The sequence below is a fragment of the Spodoptera frugiperda genome, chromosome 20 (assembly GCF_023101765.2).
Source record: "Spodoptera frugiperda isolate SF20-4 chromosome 20, AGI-APGP_CSIRO_Sfru_2.0, whole genome shotgun sequence".
In the NCBI taxonomy this organism is placed as follows: domain Eukaryota; kingdom Metazoa; phylum Arthropoda; class Insecta; order Lepidoptera; family Noctuidae; genus Spodoptera; species Spodoptera frugiperda.
The window spans coordinates 9216073-9243674 of NC_064231.1; the positions used below are offsets into that span (position 1 = coordinate 9216073).

The following is a 27602-nucleotide window of genomic DNA, read 5'->3' on the forward strand; positions in this document are numbered from 1 at the left end:
TCCTACCTTGCGAAAGGCGAGAGGAAGTGCCAGACTTATAATGACTAAAAACCACCCTTTCTTACTCCTGTTTTAAGCCGGTACCTCGGTAAACCCGCTAGGTAGACCGCAGCTCCAGTGGCGTACGTATATAGTTACTAATATCGGCTATTTTTTATTGTTTTGATTCTTTTGTTTGTGGATGCAGTAGGTATGTAATAGCTCATACTAGACACTTTCTTTTGCTCATATATAAACTAAAAACTAAGACTACGTTTATTCTTCTTGCCTAGACCCTTGTAATTTCTTTAATACCTTGTCTGTTACATACTCCACGGCTCTTACCTACCCTTTGTAGAACGTTTCAAACAGAAACTGGACAATCCTGGTGCTAGTTTCCTTTGTTAATTACTATTCTAATTCAAGTTGGTAATTTCATTTTTCTTAGCTCAGTAGCTAATGCAAATATGGTTTTACTTTGTGGAAACACTATTTTTACATACTTTACATAAAATATTTAGAGATAGTGTTTAAGAAAAAAAAATAAGGAATTCGTTTCAAGTACGTTTTTTTTTGATGACGTTTTGATATTTTAAATCGTCGAATGATTTCTTCTGGTGAGGGAGTGTCAGACTTTTACTGAGTAAAACCACCCACTTCCTATTCCTGTTTATCGAGCCGGAGACCCGGCAAACCCGCCAGTCGTAGTCCGCAGCTGTGTATATTTTAAATACGGTACGATACAAAATATGTCTATAAGAAGTAACGAAAATATTTTTCTAATGTTTTCAAGCTTCCTTGGCATCGGAAAACATTTTTATATGGATCCACACAACACACACACAACATATTACGTATACAGAAATACCTACTTATTTGAACAAATATAAATAGGATCGTTACATTGAGGTAAAGAGGCCTTTCGAGTTTTCAAAAGTCGAGGGGACCGAAGCAACCCCTTACATTTTTTTTTTAAGAAATTGTTCATAAAGTTTGAAATGTTTTGAAATGGTTTTGAAGTTGAAATTTACCCTTTTGTTCTTACATTAACTGTTCTCTTGGAATGTAATTATTGTGGAGTTGTGTTCTAACGCAATATACCTAACTGTGAGAATGATTATACAGTGTAAACAGTAATATAGCTCCTTTTTACAACATTTGCTGAACTACAGGTGGAAATAAAAAGGCAAAAAATAAATCTATGAAAAGTGAAAATCACGAAAAATATACAGGAAATATAGGTACTTCCATATTTTCTAGCTAGCACCGTTTCTGTCGTATCAATTATACAGAGCCCTGGCCCCTCACATGCGGAAGTGAAAAATCATTTCAATAATTACAAAAGTCCAAATAATCAATTTGTTTTTTTTTTCGCGTTAAGTAAGCGTTCAAAAGTTGGCAGCAACTTTAATAAATTAACGTCATCATGAGGCCCCTAATAAAACATGGGCCCACTTTTATAGCACGGTGTTTGAAGTCCCACTTGAAACGATAGGAGAAGTCATGGGATGATTTTCCACCCTAAACAAAAATTAAAACAGGAGGCCCGCAAACTAATTTGTATACAGGGCTCCGCCAAGGCACGCTACGCCACTGATTAAAACTGAACACATACTCTATAATATGATGTGACCCTGGAAATTACGCAAAAAATGTTCGATTCAGAATCTCTGGAGGCTAACGGAGGTCTAGATGATAGGAAATTTGAAGTCACGTTCAGCTATAATGCGACACATAACACGTACTATCGTAACTGGTTTTGGGGAAAGCTGTGTGCCTAATAGTCTTGGCAGAACATAGCTTGTTTGATTATCGCCTACAAGTTTTATAAAAATATTTGTATGTAGGTATTTTATTTGCAAAAATGTTGTAAGGCAGAGGGCAGTGTGTTTTTTGATATGGGTTTGGGGTATTTTTATGGTATAATCCGGTAAACGAGCGGAAGGATCACCTGATGGTAAGTAATGGACACCCGAACCATCAAAGGCGTTACTAGTGCGACGCCGGCCTTTTGGAGGTTATTAATTTAAGGGTTTTTGGGGAAATAGAAATTGGGAAGTTTGGGAAGGGGGATAATTGGTCCTCCGGTAACCTCACTCACACAACGCAATACAAATCAAACGCTGTTTCATGTCGGTTTTCTTCTGTAAGACCGTGGTATTACTCCGGTCGTGCCGGCTCATTCGTGCCGAAGCATGGCTCTCCCTCACTTTTGTGTTTTAATGTGTAATATGTACCTAACGTAATTGCGAAAAACTATGTGACTAAAATTGAATTTTAAAACTCAAGATTAACACATAACGCGCAATGACTAAAACTATCAAAGAGTTGAAACACGATGATTCTTCAAGATGTAAGTAAAAAAAGCAGACGGACATAACATGTGTTTGGTTTTTGCATCACACAAGTATAGTTTCTTATATCATTTACAAAAAACAGTCCTTTAACCAAGTATTTACATGTTGAAATATCATCATTTCGACTACGGAAACATGACACAGCAGTAATGATTAGCATACAAATCTGCGATTTGTAAAGAACTGATTAGTTTTGATAATAATTATGTTTTATGTGTCTTTACGTAAATAAATCGATAAAATGAAGTTGATGTAATCAATTTATTTTGAAAATAAGTGTATGACATATCTTGCGTCTTCCTATTTTGGCAATTCTCTTATGACCGTAGGTCCTACCTAATTTCAACTTAGAACTTTAATCTCATTATAAAAGAAAAATCCATCAAAAGTTAAGAAACAAAACGTTAATAAAAAAAAAGTAGACTTGTATTTCTTCACTTTGCCTAATTTTACTGTGTTTTCTCACCTACAACAATAATTTAATTATAAGTGCCTACCTGTATAGTAAGAATTATGATGAATGTTTGCCAAGGGACTCGCGAAAGTGAATTAGACTAAAAGAAACTAAACAATGCCCCGAGAGGTATGACGGCGGGTCGTAAGTAATCGGTACCTACTTGCCGAGTTTCTTGGAGTTCCGTATAGAAATTGAAAATGTTTTTGAAGTAGGTATTTTTTCATCTTACGAGTACATCTCATCAAAGTTGTACATAAGAACGTTATTATGTTCAAATTTGAATAAGCAATTCGCAGGACATACTAATGTGAAAAAAAAATAATCATCAGTTTATCATATTGGTCCATTGCTGCACATAAACTTCTTCCATAGCGCGTCACATTAAATCGGTCGGTCGGTTGTCCTTGGACAACGGCGTTTGCTTACCATCAGGTGATCCTTCTGATCGTTTACCAGCTTATATAATTTAAAAACAACATATAATACCCTATCTACTGCATTAAATAATCAAGTAACTATGACACCAAAACATTGAAGTTCCACTTTTCATATATAATTACGTTTCCACTGAAGTTTCCTTTCAAAGTTGCCATATTGTTTCTATATCTAATTGGAATTCAACTCATATCGCATAGGTAATCAGGCCACTGGCACCGACCCCACATAATTTCACTGAACACAAACATTATTCAGCAAGTTTCTGACGAATGTTATGAATGATAGTGTTATGAAATGCAATATACCATCATATATTAATGCTATTTATAGGTTTTCAAAGTGCTTCCACGTACCGATATGAGTAACGAAACCTTCTGGAATAATCTCAGAATCGGCTTTCGGTATTTTTAATTAGGTACTAAAATAATGGTATATTTTTTTATAACTCCGAATCATTTAAAGAAGTGTTTAAAGAAAATCAGCATTTAGTGTTTAAAGAATCCTCAAAACATATGAAAAGCCAAAATAATTATCACACTATTTCTAAAACAGGGATCTCTAGTAGATAGTGGTTTTAGCAAAAAATATTTATATAGAGTTGGGCCACTTGGTAAACATCATTCCGGATGATTGATAGGCGGCGCACACGCGAGCAACTGCTTTATATTCTATTTGTCTTAGCAACTTTACTAACTATACTCAGCTGATGGGAAAAAGGGGATCTGAGAGCTTAGACAAGCCCATACTACTCAGTGGATATTATAATGGTGAAAATTTATTTATGTTGTAGGAAGTGATTCTTGAAATATCAAGAATACTAGAGTTCAAAATGATTTTGTTGTAATAAAATTGGAATACAACATGAAATGTGGTTCTTAGTAACTACTGTAGTTTTAGGTATTATGTATCGTGTACTATGTTATTTCATAACTAGAAGCAAAATGGTAATAAATATCTGTAAAAGAATATGGGAAAAGATGGTGACTACATTTTTTTAAGGATAGGAAATAATGTTCCTCCCACCTTGGATGAGGCGAGATGGGTTTCCGACTATTACTGACTAAAACCCACGCGTTTCTACTCCTTCCAGCCTTGTTACCTGCTAGGTCGTTCGCAGCACAACCCCAAACCTCTCTCCTTTTATATGGGCATAAAAGGAACTGAGTTTGTTTTTTTACAATTTTCAAACAGTTTTAAGCACCAATTAAAAAAAATAATCAACCTTTCTTTGTAACGAATAGCCCTTAGGCTAACTATAAACTATCTAAAAGACCTCGGCAGAAATTCGTATACCTGTCAGAGGAACTGCGAAGAAGGACTATAAATAGAATATATTACCGATTAAATAACCGATTGACATGAAACAAACACTAAATGTAAATTTAAGCATCCCACAATATATTCGTGAAAACCGCATCCAACTCGGATCAGCCGTTTCTGAGATTAGCGCGCACAGACGAACAGACAAACAGACAAACAGACAAACAGAAAAAAAAAGTTAATTACATTTTTGGGTTCGACATCGACATAACAATAACCCCTGCTATTTTTTTTATTTTTATTTTTAATGTACAGACAGCACTTTTCTACGATTTTATTATATGTATAGATAAAACGATTCTAGATGATTTTCTGTATATAGGACTATCAACACGTGGCAATGAATTTTGCTGGAAGTAGTAATAATATGTATAAATCTCCTAATCGATTTCGATCAAAGTGATATAGGTCTGATGCATGACATAATATAATGCACAAGTATGTGCGCAAACACAGATGCACTCTCTGTTCCCTCACTTTTTAAACCTTCACAATTAACACCAACATTTTTAGCCTGCTGAATTTGAAAGTGATCTTCTAGCCTAAAGATGTTTATTGAGTCTAACAAATATAATCCTAAAAATAATCTGAAACCTAAAGATTATTTTTGGCCTAAAATAAGATCCGAAACGGACATCTGAGCATACTTACGCTTATAGATCTGTCTTACTGTGTACACAAAACAGCTAATTTCGGAGGCCGCGGTTGAAATTTACGGAAACAGGAGCCTTGCCGGCTTGTTCCTGAGATTGTGTCTGCTACGTCCAACTTTAAGCATTGTGAGACTGCGTATAGCTGGCAAAGCTATCAAAGTTTATAACTGTCTAATACAATGCTATATGCAAACGTAGCGAAACTTTGTGCCGAGATATATTACGTTTGAATCGTGTGTGGAATCATAATGAACGATCGATGCAGTGGCTGCAGTTGTTGCGTTTTTAAGATGGAGGAATAATTTGGAGGTTTTGATTTTGAAACACTTTTCCTGGGTTTTTTTTTGGTGAAATTTGTCTTGACTTAATTAAAACTTGAAAGAAAGAGATAAAAGTGTTTGTTACATAATATTATGTATTTCTAGCAGATGATATTTCGGCAACCTGAACTTGAGAAATCATGAGAACTAATTTTAAAAGAACGTAAGAACTTACTGTTGGATAAAAAAGGTATATAAATATGCATACACCAAGGCCAAAAAATTATAATGGACCTCTAAATACATACACACACAGAGAATTATTACGGATGATGGTGCAATTTTTCTATGTAAGTGACCTATGCATCATAATTATGTTAGTCTCTGACACATTAAACGTGTGCTAATGCCAATATTGAAACGAAATTGTTTGAAAATTTTCAAATTGTGTCACAAATCCAGTTATGACATCACCTCTTTGTATTGTCTTCATGGTACTTAATAATAAGTAGCAAAGTACTAGAACAGAGGATGGGGCAAACTACACTAAAAAAAATGCAAGTCATGCTCATCCAAATGACGTAACCTCATATAGATAAGTTTATCCATTGATAATTGAATAACAAGACATACATTGAGATAACTACTGGATAAATATAGCCGAATTTGACCATATATATAGCATATTGATCTTGTCACGATCAGTAATCGAGTGTGACTTGCCGTGGTGTATCGTGTTGATATATTTGATAGTGTACAATTTGAAATGTGAGTTAGCAATTCCTTTTTAAACAGCGACCCATTTTATTTTATGTTTTATTCTGTTTAAGTGCGTTTACAAACAAATTACAAGCAGATAAAATTAGTGATAGGTTGAGTAGAAATGGGATATGAAAGAAAATGTCTTTATTCAGCACCGAAAACGATGCACCAAAAATTAAAAATATACGAAAAAAAAAACAGAATCAAAAACATATATACGTATAATCGGTCTACTATAAATGCGATAGAAACTGTAGGAAAACTAAAGTAAAACATATTTTGTGAGAAAATACAAAATTTAAAAAAATTTTCTGTCGATATTCCTTTTTCAAGTGAATATTTAATTCTAAAAGAAAATGTTGACTTTTCTTCTAGATGGGTGTGAAACTATACGCTTTGGACATGAGTCCGCCTGTGCGTGCGTGCATGATGACTCTTGGTGTATTCAACGTGCCATTTGAGAAGATCATCGTCAACGTACCGGCTGGTGAACATCTTACTCCAGAATATTTAAAAGTAAGAGATACTAAAATACTGATCTTGATATAAAAAAATAATGGTTTGATATTTTTTATTGTACTGTATTTTTACCTAATAAATATGATAAAAATTTTCAATTTGATAATAAGACACTTACAAATACCTGAAGGTATAGGCACGCCTAATTCTCACTAAACATCAATATTTTTGAGTGCCTAAAATTATCTAGTTGTTCCGTTTGATCATGAAGAATAATGAATTATTTTTTACAGAAAAATCCTCTCCACACAATACCGGTACTAGAAGATGGTGACATAACTATACACGACAGGTTTGTTTACTTAAATAATATGTACTTAATATATAAAAAAAGTTGGCATGGATAACCAAACTAGCAATCTCTATAGTTTTTGTACCAGTTACAACTTACAATGGCTTGTTTAAATAAAGTTCTTGACTAACAACTTGTTGAAAAATGACCTCACCTATTATGGACATCAGGAAACCAACAACACCGGGCCCTTACCTACATTGATTATATTCCCTTTTTTTAAAACCTCATCATATAAGCCTTTGAGAAAAATCCCCACAGATGGCTGATATTACGTCTTCTTATTTTTCAGCCACGCAATCCTCACTTACATCGCTGACACCTACGGAAAAGATGACTCTTGGTATCCAAAAGACGTCAAGAAACGGACATTAGTTAACCAAAAACTATTCTTCAATGCAGCTGTCATGTTCCAAAAATTACGAAACATTACAGTAAGTATCGTTTATTACCACAGATTGGGCCTAGTAAGGCTGATGCCTGATCCGGAGCTGCGGACTACCTAGCGGGTTTACCAGGGCTCCGGCTTGAAAAGCAGGAGTAGGAACGGGGTAGTTTTTAGTCAGTAACGGAGTCTGGCACTCCTTCTCGCCTCGCCCAGGGTGAGATTGGAGAAGTCATTGGATGATTTTCCCCCTTAAAAAAAGTATCGCTTATTAAAAATTAAGGCAGGTTCTTAATATTGTTATCATTTACTTTACTTGTATCAAAATGTATTTATTTTTCCACAGTACAACATTATAATAAAAGGAAAGAAAACCATAGAACAGGAACAATTGGACGGTGTTACAGAAGGCTACGAGTACATGGAAGCATTCCTGTCCCGTACAAAGTATATAGCTGGAGACCACGTCACAATCGCTGATATAGCTATTTTGAGTACTGTTTCTACTCAAGATCAAATTCTACCAATAGACGGTCAAAAGTAAGTAATTTGTTCTCTCTTTCCTTCTTCGACTTCTGTCACTGCTGAAGATCGTGATTGCGTAAACTACCAATTGAGTATATGTGTCATAAGTGACAGTCAGAGCACTGGGTATTCAGGATACCAAATCTTTTATTCTTTCTGTCTAAATATTCAAAATTCTAATCAGACCCTTAAAATTTTTTATCCATAGAATTGTCCATCACCGTCAGTCGCTCGACACCATATTTGATTCTGGTGAGTGAGTGATCTAAGATACTTTCTAAAATATGAAATGTATTGAATACACATTAACTCTTGTACTTTTTTATCATTTATGTCCAACGTTACGCATTTTATCCCCGAAGGGATAGGCAGAGGTGCACCTGCATATTACGGTACATAATGCCACTGTATAATGTTCACCCACTTTTCACCATTTGTGTTATAAGTCCTAGTAATGTTGTAGTAGTATCCTGTATGTTTTGTATTTTGTTACAGATATCCAAAATTGAAAGCCTGGTTAGAAGAATTGAAAGCGACGCCATATTGTAAGAAATATAATGAAGAAGGTGCAAAGGCTTTGGGTGCGTTTGTGAAGAAGAGTGTCTCTTCTTAATTCTTACCAGAAGCAGTATTCAAAAGGACGTTTGAATTTCATTAGACGAAATTAATGATCTGATTGATTGATGTGATGAAAACCAACAATTCTAATATCTCAATCTATGGTTAAAAATAAAGAGAAATGAAAATTGATCTGTTTTAATTTTTACTCCCATTTTTATTTAAAATACCTGTTATCATTATTACTACTATTCTTACACACCTCTTTCGTTTCATCAACAGTCATTAATCTTTTCATGCATGCTCGTCGGTTTAAGATACCGACTTTTAATTTGACCCTTCTTCAATATATTTTGCTTCAGGTATTTCTACTAAACCCATGTTAACTGCATAAACTTCACTAAATCTACTTCTAATAATAACAGAAGTTGGATAAACGTCCACCCATATCAGGTTGTAAGTAAAATAACAACATAAACTATCGTGTATGTGTATGGGCTGTGTCCCACAAAGGACTGATGCCATAAACTGTGAGACACGATCTCAAGATGTGGATACAATGAGTACTACAATGGATATGTGGGCGAGTTGTTTGTTGAATGGCAACCGGAGTTACTCCTCTGCCTTGTTACACGTCCCTAACTTTCTTCTTAGTTACATTACACACGAAACACCTGGTTTACCTCGTATTACTCCTACACTTCTATGGAAATTCATTCTATAGTTATACATACAATTATTATATGGCATCTGCCATGTAATAATTTCAACCTTTAATTTTAACCTTACAACGTAAATGACGATCGATCCCGAATGTTTTTTTTTTAATTATGACAGCTATGTACGGCTCTGCTGCGATACGGCGGCGTGGTTTCGAATTGACGCTACCGCTAGCTATCAGCGTGCTTACGGCGCGTTGACTACGAGTTGCAAGCGCTCGATGCGACGATGTTTCACTTGCACCGAGCGGGCGCCTTTTTTGTATCAACGTTATGAAATATATCATCTAAATTATACATTTATATTATCTATACTAATATTATAAAGCTGAAGAGTTTGTTTGTTTGAACGCGCTAATCTCCAAAACTACTGGTCCGATTTGAATAATTATTTTTGTGTTGGATAGCGCGTTTATCGAGGAAGGCTATAGGCTACAACATCACGCTATGACCAGTAGGAGCCAAGCAGAGCGGGTGAAACCGCGCGGAAGTCGCTAGTACGACATATGATTTAAAGTTCAAATAAAAATGACTACAAGTTAATTGCTGGGTTTAATGTCCTTTATTGTTGTCCTTTACTGTATCTTATGTTTCGAATAAAGCCTCCAAAAATTAAGTTCAATCCTGTGTGTATTCTTCACAAAACAATAAGTATGTGCCTAATTGATAAAAAAAAAAAAACGAATCTTGTTTATATAGCCGGCACGCTGACCTTGTATAGATCAGTAATCAAGAGAAGCGAGCAGCAGTGTGTAGTGTCGTGTGTTTATACGTATTGCATAATATTTACACCGCTATAAATACAAATGTGAGTATTTTTTAGTCTTACCGTTTATTTGTCTATATGGAGGATGGTTTTTTCATATGTTCATAGTTTTTTTTGTTGAAATAAGATTGCTCTTGTCGAATGTTTTGTGTAGTTTTGAAGTTAGCTAAAATAAAAATAGTTATTATTTGTATGGATGTGATATTTATATCAGTGAAAATCATGTACATGATTCCTTATACATATACCTAATACTCTAGCGTTACATTATTGTTACGGTTATGGTCTATCCCTGTTTTAAATTTCATCCCGATCCTTTCAGCCGTTTTGACGTGATTGAGTAACAAACATATTATACACAAACACACAATCTCTTTTCTGTTTGTTTGTTTAAATTGTTTGATTGATAAAGTGCATTGTCTTTTTCAGATGGGTGTCAAACTATATGTTATGGACTTCAGCCCACCATCACGATCATGCATGATGGCCTGTGAAATCTTTGGCGTTCCATTCGAGAAGATACCAGTCAACTTATTTAAAAGTGAACATCTCACTCCAGAGTTTTTAGAGGTAATTATTTTTTATATTGTACAAAATATTTTTATGAATTAACCATTCAGGCCTTGAACTAGGTAGATTTGTTATAATGTAGTGTTATGAGAAGGTTTAATTTAGGCATTAACCACCACACTTGCACAATGCGGGTTGGCGATTTAAAATGCATAAAATTACGACAGTTATATACAGTATAGTATTTAGTTTCATTAAATGTATTTATTTTTTACAGAAAAATCCTCTCCACACAATTCCTGTTCTAGAAGATGGTGACTTTATATTATACGATAGGTATGTTCACTATACTTTTAAGTTATTACGGCCAGTCTATTTATTGTTTTTTTTCTGATTTCATCTTTATTTCCAGCCACGCCATAATGGCCTATCTAGCTGACATCTACGGAAAAGATGAGTCTTGGTATCCAAAAGACGTGAAAAAACGAGCACTAGTTAACCAAAAATTGTTCTTCAATACAGCTATTATTTATCGTAGATTAAGAAACATCACAGTGAGTATCATGAAGATATTATACTTTTAATCGTTCTCAATTTAGCAGTTTATATGTTCACAGTTTATTATAGCCTTGATAAACGTAACTAAAGAATATTTATAATACATACGTATAATATGTACATATCTTTGTGTCTATCAATTGTCAATGACAAATAATTATCCTTACGTGCAAGTCTTGTTACATAGGGACGATCCGGAGCTGCAAACTACCTAACGGGTTACTAAATAGCAGGAGTAGAAACGGGGTGGTTTTTAGTCAGTAAGAGTTTGAAACTCCCTCTCACCTCGCCCGGGCCGGTAGAAGTAATTGGATGATTTACACTCCTTAAAAAGAAATGTTACACAGGGATAGGTGGGCTTGTATCCAAACTAAGTAAGATACTATGAACCGTACCGTACATGACCTATTATTTTACGTCTTAAGAAAAACCAAAATAAGTAAAGAAATTAAATACCTATGAAAATGTGACTCTAGAAATTTTTAATCTGAAAATGACTTTAATTTTATCTCACTTTAAGGTCCAATTTAATTTTTTTCTCTCTGTTCCCTAACAGTATTATGTATTCCAAAGAGGAAAGAAGACTCTAGAACAGGACTGGTTGGATGACATTGCAGAAGGGTACAGTTTCCTGGAAGCATTCTTGTCGAAAACAAAATATATTGCTGGAGACCATGTCACCATTGCTGATGTAGCAATTTTGAGTCATCTGGCCACTCTCGAATATATTTTACCTGTTGATGCTACAAAGTAAGTATAATTGGACCATGAAGCAAATACAAAGAGAAGATGTCAATAACTAGATATTTTCCTTTAACATCCTGCGTGACATATTATGTGGAGCAAGAGACGTTATAAACAGCGCACCTCTATATTTTCCATTTAGCAGTCCCATACTACAAAAGCTTTGCTAATTGTCCACATCTTAATGAGCGACTTTCTATCTCTATTTTTTACTTATACCTAATATCAATGGGCAGGACCGCTTTTTGTGTCACAGCGCACAATTACTTTATGGCGTCTCCTCTTTGTACTTGCTTCATCAATGGGACTCATCCTCTCTTACATATTACTTACTGGTGAAACATAAAATTAAAGGGTAATTAATGGGGATTAAAAGGTGATCTTCTAAGAAGCGAGACATAAATTGATTCAGTCAGTGTTTAAACTTGAGAAAACTTGAGTTGCAACACTAACGCCCATTGCATCCGTTCTGCGTGGATATTGAATGAATTCAATGGTAGTGAATATGGTTTTATATTACGTATTCTAAGTGTGTGATTTAACAATGATTAATGATTGAGATTTTATTGGATTGAAATTGAGATTAGTTTCAAGAATTAGCGCCCTGGAATTAATCTTTTAATTTTTTTTCTTTTCAGGTATCCTAAAACATCCGCTTGGTTTGAAAATTTGAAAACGACGCCGTATGCTAAGAAATATAATGAAGAAGGTGCTAAGGCTTTGTATGATCTTCTTAAGAACTGTTTAACCTCTTGAAAATATTACTGTAGTGCTTACTTACTTATCAGTAATTAAAATAATAATATCCTACCGCCGTACTCAGAGTTATTTAATGGTCATTTAACACAGTCGTAACTAAGGAATAGTTTAAGTAATCATTAAATGGCTTTGAATGCGGCAGTTAAAACTATGCCTATCGTAAATCTGTGTTTTATGAATATATTTATCGCTAAGAATAAATAAATAAAACCTCTAAAACATTTCGTTTTATTTCTATATGTATCCTATATACATAAATATGATAAAGGAAGTGCATTTAAAAAAAAAATCTACCCATTTGAATGTGATTTCGAAGAGTAGAAAGGTTTTGAAACATTCCATTTTCAACCCTCCCGAACATTTAACCCCACCATGAAAATAAGCAGATTAAGAGTTTTTCAATATCATAGACACATTTAGCATAAACACTATCAATATCTAACATGTTTGACCACTAGAACAAAAGTAACACCTAACAATTTGAAATTTCTTCTTTCCTCTACCGCTGCCCTATAAAACCTTCACATTAAGGTTAAGTTTATCTGCAAACTAAAGCATTTTTTCTTGCTGTCACCACATATTCAAAATCCAGTAAGTACCTAGGGTAAATAAAAAAAATGCATAGTGGTAAAACTACTACTACCAACGCCGGCTAGCTACTGTTAACATCTGGCTTCAATAGGCAGTTAATAATGACAAATGTATTTTCTTCGGTCTACCGTTACTGTTATTCGCTTTATAGAATGACCTTGACTTAAATTTTCTGTACCTACATGGCAGCTCTATGTTGGTCAAATGATTTGGCAAAACCAGTGGTATATAATTATGTATTTTACTGATAAAAAATCTGTCTATCTAAAATGACTTTGCAAATTATATCTACTCGTTAATGGACTTTGTTCTGGTGATCACATACACATATTTTTTGTTTTATTTACATTTTTTTATGATATACGCTGATAAATATGATGGTAAGCAATAACTGCCCATGGACACCCAAACAACCGAGGCGTTGCAAGTGCGTTACCGGTCTTAGGTCTTTCTGATAGAAATACACCTGTTTTTGCTTGTTTCCTCGATTTGTCGAAGGCATTTGACCTGGTCTGTTATGATCTGCTCTGGCAGAAACTACAGGAAACGTCAGTGCCGGAAGAACTGATTGGTATTTTTCAATTTTGGTACAACAATCAGGTCAACGTTGTTCGATGGTCGGGGACTCATTCGACACCATACAGGTTGGAGTGCGGCGTGAGGCAGGGGGGGCTGACCTCGCCGAAACTCTTCAACCTGTATGTTAATGCGCTGATAGAGAGGCTCAGCAGCACGCATGTCGGTTGCCATGTTGGAGGTGTGTGCCTAAATAATATTAGTTACGCAGACGACATGGTGTTGTTGAGCGCCTCCGTCTGTGGGCTGTCAAAGCTGATAGGCATTTGCGAAAAATATGCTGAAGAGCATGGTTTGTTGTACAACACGAAAAAGAGCGAGTGCATGGTCTTTCGGGTCAAGAGGTGGTGTCCAGATCACTTACCAGCAGTTAAGCTCAACGGCTTCCCACTTCAGAGAGTTGATACAATTAAATATCTTGGACATTTATTAACCTCTGACCTGAAGGACGATGCAGATATTGAAAGGGAGCGCAGGGCGCTGTCTGTTCGCGCGAATATGATTGCCCGCAGATTTGCTCGGTGTTCGAGGAGCGTCAAAATAGCTTTATTTAGAGCTTTTTGTACGAGCTTCTATACTGGCAGTCTGTGGGTGGATTATGCGCAGAAGCAGTACAGCGCTCTGCGTGTCCAATATAATAACGCGTTCAGGGTGCTTTTGGGGCTGCCTCGCTTCTGTAGCGCATCGGGGATGTTTGCGGAGGCACGCGTGGATTGCTTCCATGCAATCATGCGCAAAAGGTGCACATCCCTGGTGCGCAGGGTGCGGGCCAGCCGCAATAGCATCCTGGCCGCTTTTGCCGAACGGGTCGACTGTCAGTACCTGAACCACTGTTGCATGGTTCACGTACTGACTAATTGTAAGATATTATTTTAAAATCAAATCGACAATTGTATGTAAAATTTCTTATTTTATTGTAATGTGTGTGTAATAATTATAATTATGATCCAATGTTGATTGATGTGAAAATAATCTTAGGAATTTAAGGTTTTTTGGGGAATCAGGGATTAGAAAAAGTGAGCACCTCAATCACACCACTAAATACAGTGCAAGCGTTGTTTCACGTCGGTTTTCTGTGAGGACGTGGTATCCCTCCGGTCGAGCGGACCCATTCGTTGTATTGGAGACCCAAACACCAATGTTAGCTACTCCTGCGCGGCTTCACCTGCTGCCCGGGACTTATTGGTGATGGCGTTATTATAGCATATAGAATAGTTTGTTTGTTTGAACACGCTAACCTCCGAATGTACTGGACTGAATTGAATAATTATTGTCGTGTTGGATAGTCCATTTATGGAGGAAGACTAATAGCTTTAGTATAACGCTATAACAAATAGAAGCCGAGCAGAGTTCGTATCTAGTTTATTATATTCTGTTTTGACTAATCATGATTATCTAACTCAAATGTGCTATCTCTTTTATATTAACATCCTTTTCTAAATCATAATACATAACAAGATAAGTACTACATTAATATTTGGATACATACATCGTATATTAAATAGCAGACTTGCCTCGCCTTGACCAGTGATCAATTGAGACGTACTAAGGCGTGTCGTGTCCGCGTATAACGTAAGCTTTATTTACGTTTCAAAAACAATAAACGTGAGTTGTTTTCAAATTATTTGTATGTGTTTTTTTTTGTGGAATATTTTTTATTTAAAATTACGGATTTTTATATGAAATTTAAAGAATTGAGTGTTATCAATTATTATTATATTAGTGTAAATATTGTTCAATTTGTTGGTTTAATCTGTTTATTGTTATTATAGTGCCTCTTGTGCCTCTTTGGTCGAATGGTCGCAAGTGCGACTGCCGGACAAGTGGTCGCGGATTCGATTAATATTATCGTTACTGGTTAACCACAATTCGACTAATTCAAAGCTCTAGTAAGAGTTACGAATGTGGCATCGTTTTTATTGATATTTTACCCTCCAGTCTTGTATACTTACTTTACAATTTTATACTTTTCTCTTCAGATGGTTGTCAAACTTTACGTAATGGACTTCAGCCCACCAGTGCGTGCGTGCTTGATGGCTTGTGAGATCTTCAACGTTCCATATGAGAGAGTGGATCTTGACCTAATAAAAGGTGACCATCGCACTCCAGAATATTTAGAGGTAATGTTATTGTTACTATCATTTATACGGTTTGGTAAAGCTGTTGATATACTCTTTGATGATTGAAATTATGAACCAGCTCGACGGTAATAACTTTGCTGACATCTGTCAAAAAAATATCACGTATCATAATGTACTTTCATCTGTTCGAGTACCGTATATGTATTTTTTTCAACTACGTACATTTGACCTGATTACCAGTATTTATCCTACTCCGCTAAATTCAACAGACCTCTCCTTGCCTACTTCTACTTACTGCTTAGTGGATTATTATGATTTTTTGATATATAGTTATAGGTATTTACAATTTATTTTTTCAGAAAAATCCTATGCACACCATCCCTGTTATGGAAGATGGTGATCTAGACACACGGCAGTGTGTCCGCCAAGTTCGAGCAAAAAACCGACACACCGGCCGTGGGTTATATTACACGAACCATTTCGGGCCAAATTCGACCCACCTATAACTCAAAATCTATTTTATCTACGCATATGAAATTTCTAGTATCTGTCGAGATCTACTTACTTATCTAATATACAAAATTTCATTAATGTACCTATTGTAGGTCTTGAGATATTGACGTCAGAAAATCGCTATTTTTACTATACACTCACTGACTGACTCACTCATCAAAAACCTAGACCACTTCCAATGGTCGTATTGACTTGAAATTTGGCATGGGGGTAGGTCTTTAGGTCAAGGTAAAGAAAAAAATCTAAAAATGGCCAAGTGAGAGTCGGTTTTAAAAATAATGAAGGTGTAAATTCATACCCCTAAGGAACTAAAACAAAAAAATTATCTATATCTTCCAATGGTCGTACCGACCTAAAATTCGTTACGAAGGTTTGTATTTAGTCAATGTAAAGTAAAATAAGAAAAAAAGAAAATAAACCTTACAAAAATAAATGAAATCCCACCCAAAACATAAATGTGAAAGGCTGCCAAGTTCGATAATATTGGAATGCTTCGCCTATAAAAGAAGTGAGATCTAAATAAGTACCAAGTTCCATACACAGACCTCAGTTAAAAATGATATAACTTGGCAAGTTTTAATAAAAATTATATACTTGACTCATTGCGTTTAGTAGGTTTATAACAAAGTGTGTGAAAACTTGCCAACTTGTTATATCATTTTTAACTGAGGTCTGTGTATGGAACTTGGTACTTATTTAGATCTCACTTCTTTTATAGGCGAAGCATTCCAATATTATCGAACTTGGCAGCCTTTCACATTTATGTTTTGGGTGGGTTTAATATTACATGACAGGTTTGTTAATATAATATTAATGCGTTTACCGTAATAGACTGCCTTTAGATTTTTTTATTGGAACTTACAATGTACCTAATCCGTGCTAAAACCTAATGTACTAAAACTAGAAATAATGTTGAAATTACTATAATTTTCTGGTTCACGTGAATTCCTTCTTTCCAGCCACGCAATAATGGCGTACTTATCTGATACCTATGCAAAAGATGACTCCTGGTATCCAAAAGACGTCAAAAAACGAGCGCTGGTTAACCAAAAACTATTCTTCAACGCAGCTGTTGTGTTCCGTAGATTAAGAGTTGTCACTGTAAGTATTAAAAGAAAATTAATTAGTAATGAAAAAAAAATACGAACGATAAATTTACATAAAACCCTTACCTAATGAAATAAAACACCTGTAGGTATAATTAATTGGTAGTTCGAGTCACTTAATTTTTTTAGTTAGGTAGCTAATTTGTCTTTTTTTGAGTCCTCGTATACCTTAATAAGCTATTTAACACCATATATGTGAATACATTGTACTATGTCACAACATTGTACAGACAAGTTAAATTTTATGAACGTTACTTTAACCGTCGGTAGAGGGTGCCCTAACCGGACAAATAGAGACAAGATTTAGGCGATATATTAAAGAAACGCCAAATCAAAAGTACCCTTAACTGACGAGCACGCATGAAAAGACTCACAACTGTTGATGAAGGGAAAGAACTATGTAAAATTTGTAGCAATTGATTCATTGTCTCTTCGACCTTCGTCTCTTGTCATATAAGACAGGCGTGGGGTTATATATGTATGTACTTTAACAGTCTTTATATTTTCCACAGTATTACGTCCTAGAGAAAAGACAAACCAAATTAGATCAAGAATGGCTGGATGGTATCGATGAAGCCTACAGTTTCATCACGAAGCATTTTTGTCCAAAACAAAGTATATGGCTGGAGATAATGCTACAATTGCCGATCTAGCAGTTCTGGGTGTTGTATCGTCACTGGAACATATGCACCCAATAGACACTGAAAAGTAAGTTAAATAATTCGTTTAAAGTGTGCCCATAGATTTATTCTCTACTAAAAATATATTTATGAAGTCTAGGTAGAAAAAACTAAATGCGGAAAACATTATAACCTCATAAACAACGATTGATGAATTACAAACACAATTATATACGTGTTCAAAATAAAATAATGTAAGTTTTCTTTATTAGGATTAGGTATACAGTGAAACAGATACATAATGTCCAATATGCACATCAAATGTATTGGGCACAATTTTAAAGAATGTTTGTCTGAAAAATATTCTCTAAAGGCCCTACATAATATATTCTCTATTAATATACGTGTGTAAACCGTAATTTTTAGTTATTTAGTATGTCTTTATGTTTTTTTTTACTCGGGAATCGGTCAGTGTGGGTGATTATTATGTCATGTAATAATTAATAACCAATACTTTGTTTTTTCTTTCAGGTATCCTAAAACAATCGCCTGGTTAGACGAATTTAAAGCGAAACCTTATTGTAAGAAACATAACGAAGAAGGAGTTAAGATCCTGGATGGATGGATTAAGAGCATCATTCAAGATTGAGATCATAATCGTATTCATACATATCATAAAAGTTATTTGCAATTAGTTTTAACTTATTTTAATCGTTGTTATATTAATTTTTTGTTGTATTATATGTTAGTTATAGTTAGTTATAATATAGTAAGTTAAGTATGTTATATTTAATTGTTATGACAAAAATGTGAATATTATGTTTAAATATTGTAAGGTATGATATCAAATAGGAATAAATACATTTATGCTATCATTGCGTTTTATTTACTTTGCAATCAAAACAAAATGAGATCTTTTAAGTTCTTGATAGCGTGTACACGAAATGTGAATTAGCTGCTATTAGGCTCATCAACAATTGTTTACATTAAAACATAAAATGAAATACTTACACTGTTACACAGTCAAGTACCTACAGGAACCCTTAATTTCTTGAAATATTGTTTTGCACCTACAGATTATAATACATTTTATTGTGTTTTGTTGCGTAATATATATTATCTAATAAATACATCTTTTCCTAACACTATCAAAATACAAGATAAGAATACATGGTTATGTTTCGATTTATTTTGTAAAAATATTTTGATAATCTTGTCTTGATCAGTAATTACCTGAGGCGTACCATAACGTGTCGTGTTTGTAAACTTACGACGTACACATAAAGTAAGTGAGAAATTTCTTAACTTTTTAATAAAGATACATAAATAATTCAGTGTATCAAATTGATAGATATATTATACCAGCACTTTCAGTAATACAGGAAAACTGCAAAATGTGTTAAAGAAGGTCACATTATTATATCACTTTATATCACAATTAAGATAAAACTCCAATAATATACAAGACTGACACATATTTTATGATTTTATTATCTGTTAATGTGTTTTTAATTACATTAAATAATTATGTATTGACTGACAAATGGTGAAGGAAAACATCGTGAGGAAACCTGGGCTTATTATTTCTATTTATAAGTTTGAAATCGCCAACCCGCATTGAGCAAGCGTGGTGATTAATGCTCAAACCTTCTGTGAGAAGAGGCCTTCAGTCAGCAGTGGCTTATTATACTCGTAATATTGATGATGAATTATGTATTTTACTTAGAGATATAGTTTTTATAGCTTTTTCTTTCTCTTCAGATGGTTGTCAAACTTTACGTAATGGACTTCAGCCCACCAGTGCGTGCGTGCTTGATGGCTTGTGAGATCTTCAACGTTCCATATGAGAGAGTAGAACTTGACTTGGATAAACGTGAACATCATACTCCAGAATATTTAGAGGTAACTAACACATTTGCAATTTGTCTATAGTTCGGCACTTACAAACGTACGAACTGACGCAAGTTATTTTTATCAGTATCCTTAGTACAGTTTATAAACGTTGAACGAAAACAAAACGAGATCGCGGTATGGCGCTCTGATTGGCCGTCGCGAATGAACCAACCAATCAGAGCGCCGTACGCTCTCGTGTCGTTTTACACGTAGTAATTTGTTACTTCTTTGAATTAAATATTGCATTTTTACAGAAAAATCCTATGCACACAATACCAGTAATGGAAGACGGTGACTTAACCTTACGTGACAGGTTTGTTTAATGTAATATTCTTAATCTAAATATAAAATTTTACTGTGCAGCTAATAAACTGAGGTCCAATCATACCAGACCTACGTTTCAGTTTCCAGATAATTTACTGAATCACAAAATGAACCTATTAGGTGATTCTTTTCAAATATTCGAGTTCCAAAATCAACGTAGGTAATTGGGTAGTATCCTCGGTCAAAAATAAATTATTACAACTTTTCAATACAATACAATATTCAAAAATAATCACACTCTCATTCATAAATTTGATGAACTACTTAATTTTCGATTTTTTCTAGCTAAATTTCTAGAAACAAGTCTGCTATTTGACGTCAAAAACTTATGACGTCATAATGCACTATTTCATACAAAATTCATAGAAAATATCGTTTTTGACGTATCGAAAAAAGTATTGAATTTGACTAGTAGGAAACTAGCCTATTAAAAGAAGGCTTCATGTAGTTCCTCTTACTTCCAGTCACGCAATAATGGCGTACTTATCGGACACCTATGCGAAAGACGACTCCTGGTATCCCAAAGACGTCAAGAAACGAGCGCTAGTTAATGAAAAACTATTCTTCAACGCATTTGTTGTTTTTAGTCGATTACGAGTTGTTACTGTAAGTATCATCTTTTTTATTTATTTATCGCATCGTCACTACTTTTCTCATCGAAGCTGTAGGCAGAGGTGCACATTACGGCACGTAATGTCACTGTACAATGTACATTGTACACCCACTTTTCACCATTTGTGTTATAAGTCCCATGTAAAAGGTGTGAGCATATTGCCATATACTGGGCACAATTCCAGACTACGTGCTACTACCGAAAAAATTTCGAATGGCCGAGAATAGCCCAGTAATACTTTGCCCCACTCGGGAATCAAACCCTGCTGGGCAAGGGGTCTCCATTGTCAATCAGTAATTTTATTTTATTTCTTTTTACAGTATTATATGCTACAGAAAGGATACAAGAAATTAGAACAAGAATGGTTGGAGCGTATCGTGGAAGCGTACAGTTTCATAGAAGCATTTTTATCCAAAACTATGTACATCGCCGGAGATGATATCTCAATCGCAGATTTAGCACTTTTGAGTAATGTGTCTTCTTTAGAACATATGCAGCCAATAGACACTGAAAGGTAAGACGAAAACTTAACATTTTTGTATGACCAAAGATTTAGACAAGAGATAAAAATCTCTTACTAGCTACTCACCCGCTCTGCTAGACTCCTATTGATCGTAACGTGAAGTTTGGTAGCCTACAGCCTTCCTAGATACAAGTACTATGCCTCACAAAATTAATTATTCAATTCGGTCCAGTAGTTCTGGAGATTAAGAAACAACTCTTCAGTTTTATGTATTGAAAAAAAGGGTTTTTTGAAAAAGGTTGCCCCGCATTAAGATTTCATCCTGTATCTTGTGTGCATTTACAAACATACAAGTTCACATACACATTACCAACTATAAACCAGACCTGAAACAACCATTGAAAAAAATACGCATTTTAGAAGAAGTATACATATAATTATAATATACTATCTTCTACTATATTATTAGTTACTTTTATTTTAGTTTACCAGAAATACTAAACTTGCATGTATTTTTTCAGATTTCCTAATACCATAGCGTGGTTAGACAAAATGAAAGCAGCGCCATATTGTAAGAAACATAATGAAAAGGGTGTTAAAGACTTGGATGGATACATTAAGAGTTGTATAGAGTAATATTTTTAAACAGGCATCATTATTGCAGCCTAATATTAGAGGTTCAATTAATAAAATTCATTAATTTCAATCTGCTGTTTTATTTACCTTACAATCATGAATTATGAGAACACTCTTTTGTTTTACTAATAATAACCTAGTATCACAAAACATAATTAGCTAAGTCTGTATGTTTACTGCAGATTATTTTTATTAATGTCAAAAATGAAGATACTGCGAACGATATCAGATAATATTAAATCAAGGTGAACCCATTGATACCTACCTGTGTAAACAATTCGTGTTGGTCCGATGATTCAATAATGTCAAACATTTAGGTACATAATATATTTTTATAACATTCTGGAATGCACTTTGTACAGATGACTTCAGACTATTTTTTCTATTTATTTATCAACAATGAAGAGCAGTACAAAGTTCATCGATCAACTACTATGAGTAGTTACTACAAAGGAAAGGGCAAAGTTTGCATTTGATTTTAACACAATATCGTACCTAAGTGAATACGGATTTTTTTTTCTATACGTATTCATGAATCCATTTCAAAACAAGGAAGTTCTCAGTTTGACCTGTACGTATGTACGATTTTTAGCATAGTATTTTTAAGCTACAGATAAACTGGTTAAATAATATTTGAGATAATAATGATGCCGTAACTATTATTGACACTAAATATCCCTCTATAGAGATATATGTCTACAGACAACAGGGTGTAGTCTGTAGACATATACCCAAATAGATGAGTCCTAAAATCATCAAAATTGGTTCGTCCTTGTCCTCACCTGGTCAAATTCCACACACAACATGGTATTTAGTAGATAACCGAAATTATTTAGAGTGTGTACCATACATATATATGTATATAATATATCTATATGTATATAAATAGCAGAGTGACCTTGTATTGGGCAGTCATCGAGTGAGACGTACAAACGCGGATCGTGTTTTGTGTTTTTCATAAAAGATAATATTTATATAGAAACAAATACAAATGTAAGTGTTTTAAGAATGTTTATTATGTATGACAATTTGTTTAAATGACAGAGTAACTATAATTTCCTGATTCTTTTTTATTATTTTTTTGTACGATGATTAAATAAAATAGGTATTTTGTGAATAACAAAACCTGTTGCTAACGACTATTATTATAAATGCTTTGGATGTTTGTATATACCTACTATAGATACATATTGAGTAATTATGATTAGTTTTTGTTGGATAGCTATGTTTTTATCGGATATGTCGGTAAAGGAGTAGACGGATCACCTGATGGTAAGCAATCGGCGCCGCCCATGGTCACCCGAAACACCCGAACGTTACAATTTGCAAGAGCGTTGCCGGCCTATGGGGGTTACGAATTTTAAGATTGTTGGGGTTTCAGGGATTGAGAAAATTGTGGAGGGAGATAATTGGACCTCCAGTAATTGTCACTCACTCAGTGAAACACGATGCAAGTGTTGTTTAACGTCAATTTTTCGTGAGGTCGTGTTCATACAAACGTGTTTCCGATCCGCGTTATGGCACATAAAAGGTTAAGGATAACATAATTATACATTATTTGTTTATGTACATTTCTTACTCGTCAATCCGCATCGAGCAAGCGTGGTGATAAATTCTCAAACCTTCTCCATGCGAGAAGAGGCTTTGGTCAGTAGTGGCCACTAATAGGCTGTAACAAAGTTCACAGGGTTCGTTTATTTTTAATACAAATTATGCTTGTGTTTCAGATGGGTGTGAAACTATATGCTGCAGACTTCAGCCCACCGGTGCGTTCCAGCATGATGGCCCTTGATATCTTCAATGTACCATTTGAGAAGATAACTCTCAACTTACTGAAACTGGAACACCGTACTCCAGAATATTTGGAAGTAAGTGAATTATGTATAATAGATAGGTAATAGGGATACCTCAAATTAGAGTATCTGTTGAAGTAACCGCTTTTAACTTATACATACGATTCATACACCATTTTTTTTAAAATTGTTGGCGGGACTTTTATTGGCAGGTAGCTGATGTACCAAGGAGTAACTACGGCTACTTTTAATTAGTAACAAAGTCCGTAATCCACGCGAGTAAAGCTGCGGGCATTATCTAGTGATATAAAAAAATGGATTTTATTATATTATAGCTTCCGCCCGCGACTCCGTCCGCGTGGATGTCGGTCTTCGCGTGGATGTTTTATTTCTCCATTTTGAGTAACTCTGACATTGACATTTTATAAATAGGTATCTATTGGACCCAAATATGGCGAGGGCAGAAAGCCCGCCAGGCACGATCACCTCGCCTGGTCGGAGGATCCTCCTTTTCTTAGGGAACTTTACACGCTGTTCCCTAAAACTACACCATAGGTAAATTACATGTAAGGCATGTTGAGCTCGCGTTCTGTAGTATAAAACTGAAAAATTAAGATTTTTTTTTACTTATTTTTCCAAGATAAAAAGTATCCTATTTTATGCCCAGGATAATAAGGTATAATTATACCAAGTTTATACCAAGCCTGATCATACAGACAGATAAAAAAAATCACATATTTGCTAACTTTCGCTTAATCCCGAAAATATCGAAAATACCGGATTACTAAAAATACCGGTTTTGCTTAAATGATCCGGTATTGCGACCCCTACATTCAGTATTCACGCACATATTTAATTAGGGATGAATGAGAGTGTAATATACGTAAGAGTAGACAAATTTAATCAGAAAACTCCGAACTGCTAAGCTATCGGGAGTTACACGTGTTATTGTGAGTCAACCATAAGAGATAGACTTTTGCTGTCGTGGAATATTTTTTAAACAATTTTAAGGAGAATATTTCCGTGATACATTATTTCTGTGTAGCTTTAACCATTAAGGCTGCACAGTGCACACGCGACGGAAGCTTAAAAAATGGAGTAAGTTCTCCTATTTTCCCAACATTTCCCTCCACTGCTCTGCTCCTATTGATCGTAGCGTGATGAAATGTATACTATAACCTGCCCAGGAGTATGAAGAACAATTGTACCAAGTTTCATTGAAATCTGTCGAGTGGTTTTTATTTCTATAAAGAACATACAGACAGACAGACAGACAGACAGACAGACAGACAGACAGACAGACAAAAAAAATTCTGATTGCATTTTTGGCGTCAGTATCGATCACTAATCACCCGCTGATAGTTATTTTGGAAATATATTTCATGTACAGAATTGACCTCTCTACAGATTTATTATAAGTATAGATAGAAGATAATTTATTTCTTATTTTTATTTTTTGATTTTTGAAATAAAAATATATCTATGTCCTTTCTAAGGTTCTAAACTATATCTGTACCAAATTTCAACCAAATCCGTCAAATAGTTGCGGAGATTAATGGTATAAGCATAGAATGTTCGACGTGATTCTTTAATTTGACATAACTTTTTTATTTATGAACCGATTGACATGAAACAAACACTAAATGTAAATTTAAGCATCCCACAATATATTCGTGAAAACCGCATCCAACTCGGATCAGCCGTTTCTGAGATTAGCGCGCACAGACGAACAGACAAACAGACAAACAGACAAACAGACAAACAGACAAACAGACAAAAAAAAAGTTAATTACATTTTTGGGTTCGACATCGACATAACAATAACCCCTGCTATTTTTTTTATTTTTATTTTCAATGTACAGACAGCACTTTTCTACGATTTTATTATATGTATAGATGTTCATTATTTTTTCAGAAAAATCCGATTCACTCGATTCCAGTATTGGAAGATGGAGATTTAATATTACATGATAGGTTGGTTTTAATCTTATTTCTTTTTAATTAATTTATAATTTTATTTTTAGCTGTAATTGTCCCACCGCAAGGTAAAGGCCTTCCTACCTTCAACTCCTAAGAATTCTTCATTTAGCTATACACCAACTAATTAAATAATAAAGTATATAGAACGAACAATAGATAGATGTCTGGCTTATGTATTTCTATTTTTATTTCCAGCCACGCAATAATGGCCTACCTAGCTGACACCTACGGAAAGGATGAGTCTTGGTATCCAAAGGACGTGAAAAAACGAGCTTTAGTTAACCAAAAACTATTTTTCACCACAGGTGTAATTTTCCCTAGACTACGAATCATTACAGTATGTATCAATTCATTTAAAAGTTTAAATTACAACTATAAAATTTTAAAAATATGTAAATTATTTGAAAATTGTAAAAACTTGATATTGAAAAAAACTTTAAAACGACCTTTAATGAATAATTTTTACTTTTTAAGTCATACCTAGTTAAACTACATGCGGAACGCCAAAATATTGTTTAAATACGGTTTTATTTACAAAGAAAAAAAGAGCATTAAATATGACAAAAATAATGGGCAATAGCCTCATGTCGATGAGACTCTACTCCACTCAACCCAAAATAATCAATTATAATTATTAATTCTTTCACAGTACTATCTTCTAGAAAAGGGAAGAAAAGCTATAGAACAAGAATGGCTGGACAACATTGAAGAAGCCATTGGTTTTGTGGAACAGTTCTTGTCCCGGACAAAGTTCATCGCCTTGGGCCATGTCACCATTGCCGATATTGCAGTTTTAAGTCATCTATCCTCTGTGGAACCTATTCTACCCATAGATCCGAAAAAGTAAGTTGAAAATGTCCCATTTTTGTTAGTCCCTGTGTTTCTTTGTGTGAATGAGGTTACCCGCTCCCCAATCTTCCCAATCCCCGATTCCCCAACAATCCTTCACTTCCTTACTCCGAATAGGCTGGCAACGCACTTGTCGCGCCTTTGGTATTTGATGAATAGAAATCATAACCCATCACCATATAGTTATATAAAAAATGTCTTTCTTTCTTTTGGCTTTTTTCTTAGTTTTTTTTTTTTTTTTGTATCGACATTGAGTCTTAACAAGATTTATCATTATTTTACTAAAAAGTTAAACGTTTTCAACTGGGTATATCTAAATAATTTCCCTTCAATTACGTAATTGCTTTAAATATTTATCAGCAACATTCAAAATATTTTGATTTTTTAGGTACCCAAAGACGGTTGCCTGGTTAGAAATTATGAAAGCGACGCCATATTGCAAGAAATATAACGAAGAAGGTGTTAAATCTCTGACTGCTATTATTTATCACGCTATTGGTAAAAAATAAACAACTTTAAAAAAGTATTATTCTCTTATATTCCAATATTGTAATGTATGATTAACGATAAATAAATAAATCATTTGGTTTAATATTTACCTATGCACCTAATAAAATTTGTTTTATTTACCAACAACTTCTCACCTAGACTATTGTATTTCCGGAAAGGCGGACTGCCTAACGGGTTGCCATGGCTCCGGCTTGAAAAGCAGGAGTAGCAACGGAGTGGTTTTTAGTCAGCAACAGTCTGACACTCTCTCTCGCCTCGCCCAAGATAGGAGAAGTCATTGGAAGATATTTCCCCTGAAAAAAATATACTTTTGTATTTCATTACTTTAATCATTTCTAAGTTACGCTGCATCTACAATACATGACTATGTGAGGGGATAAGAAGTTACCTTTACTCAGTTGACAAAAACGCCTAATAAAAATCTTCTAGCAATCATTATTACTGCCAATTTTAATAACAAATACTTATTTTTTTTTTGCTTAGAAACTCAGAT

At 34.5% G+C, this 27602-nt stretch overlaps 4 protein-coding genes and 1 pseudogene across 4 annotated transcripts; all 5 read left to right on the top strand.

Annotated features, from left to right (window-relative positions):
* Positions 1-6147: 6147 nt before the first annotated feature.
* LOC118261929 (glutathione S-transferase 1) lies at positions 6148-8695 on the top strand. The gene is made up of 6 exons (XM_035572977.2): positions 6148-6232; positions 6602-6742; positions 6979-7037; positions 7330-7471; positions 7769-7962; positions 8443-8695. The coding sequence occupies exons 2-6, from the start codon at positions 6602-6604 to the stop codon at positions 8558-8560; spliced, it is 654 nt and encodes a 217-aa protein (XP_035428870.1). The 5' UTR covers positions 6148-6232; the 3' UTR covers positions 8561-8695.
* Positions 8696-9878: 1183 nt separating this feature from the next.
* Positions 9879-12780, top strand: LOC118282244 (glutathione S-transferase 1). The gene is made up of 6 exons (XM_050701591.1): positions 9879-10032; positions 10420-10560; positions 10778-10836; positions 10913-11054; positions 11615-11808; positions 12441-12780. Exons 2-6 carry the CDS (start codon positions 10420-10422, stop codon positions 12556-12558), a joined length of 654 nt encoding a protein of 217 aa, XP_050557548.1. The 5' UTR covers positions 9879-10032; the 3' UTR covers positions 12559-12780.
* Positions 12781-13334: 554 nt separating this feature from the next.
* On the top strand, positions 13335-14678 carry LOC118275989 (uncharacterized). Its single transcript, XM_050701523.1, has 2 exons — positions 13335-13347; positions 13598-14678. The coding sequence occupies exons 1-2, from the start codon at positions 13335-13337 to the stop codon at positions 14602-14604; spliced, it is 1020 nt and encodes a 339-aa protein (XP_050557480.1). The 3' UTR covers positions 14605-14678.
* Positions 14679-15185: 507 nt separating this feature from the next.
* LOC118261724 (uncharacterized) lies at positions 15186-27215 on the top strand. Its single transcript, XM_050701524.1, has 13 exons — positions 15186-15333; positions 19810-19950; positions 20196-20254; positions 20730-20871; positions 21199-21392; positions 21863-21973; positions 22680-22692; positions 22890-22970; positions 23705-23845; positions 25686-25744; positions 25946-26087; positions 26400-26593; positions 26988-27215. Exons 2-13 carry the CDS (start codon positions 19810-19812, stop codon positions 27106-27108), a joined length of 1398 nt encoding a protein of 465 aa, XP_050557481.1. The 5' UTR covers positions 15186-15333; the 3' UTR covers positions 27109-27215.
* Positions 15225-18920, top strand: LOC118261930 (glutathione S-transferase 1-like; annotated as a pseudogene).
* Positions 27216-27602: the final 387 nt, after the last annotated feature.

Bases quoted from the DNA above. Each gene is read 5' to 3' on its own strand.
- LOC118261724 (XM_050701524.1), top strand. From the start codon at position 19,810: ATGGTTGTCAAACTTTACGTAATGGACTTCAGCCCACCAGTGCGTGCG. The intron at 21,393-21,862 runs GTAAGACGAAAA...GTATTTTTTCAG, and splicing joins CAGCCAATAGACACTGAAAG to ATTTCCTAATACCATAGCGT. The intron at 22,971-23,704 runs GTAAGTGTTTTA...CTTGTGTTTCAG, and splicing joins ATATAGAAACAAATACAAAT to ATGGGTGTGAAACTATATGC.
- LOC118282244 (XM_050701591.1), top strand. From the start codon at position 10,420: ATGGGTGTCAAACTATATGTTATGGACTTCAGCCCACCATCACGATCA. The intron at 10,837-10,912 runs GTATGTTCACTA...CTTTATTTCCAG, and splicing joins GACTTTATATTATACGATAG to CCACGCCATAATGGCCTATC. The intron at 11,055-11,614 runs GTGAGTATCATG...GTTCCCTAACAG, and splicing joins GTAGATTAAGAAACATCACA to TATTATGTATTCCAAAGAGG.
- LOC118261929 (XM_035572977.2), top strand. From the start codon at position 6,602: ATGGGTGTGAAACTATACGCTTTGGACATGAGTCCGCCTGTGCGTGCG. The intron at 6,743-6,978 runs GTAAGAGATACT...TATTTTTTACAG, and splicing joins TTACTCCAGAATATTTAAAA to AAAAATCCTCTCCACACAAT. The intron at 7,472-7,768 runs GTAAGTATCGTT...ATTTTTCCACAG, and splicing joins AAAAATTACGAAACATTACA to TACAACATTATAATAAAAGG.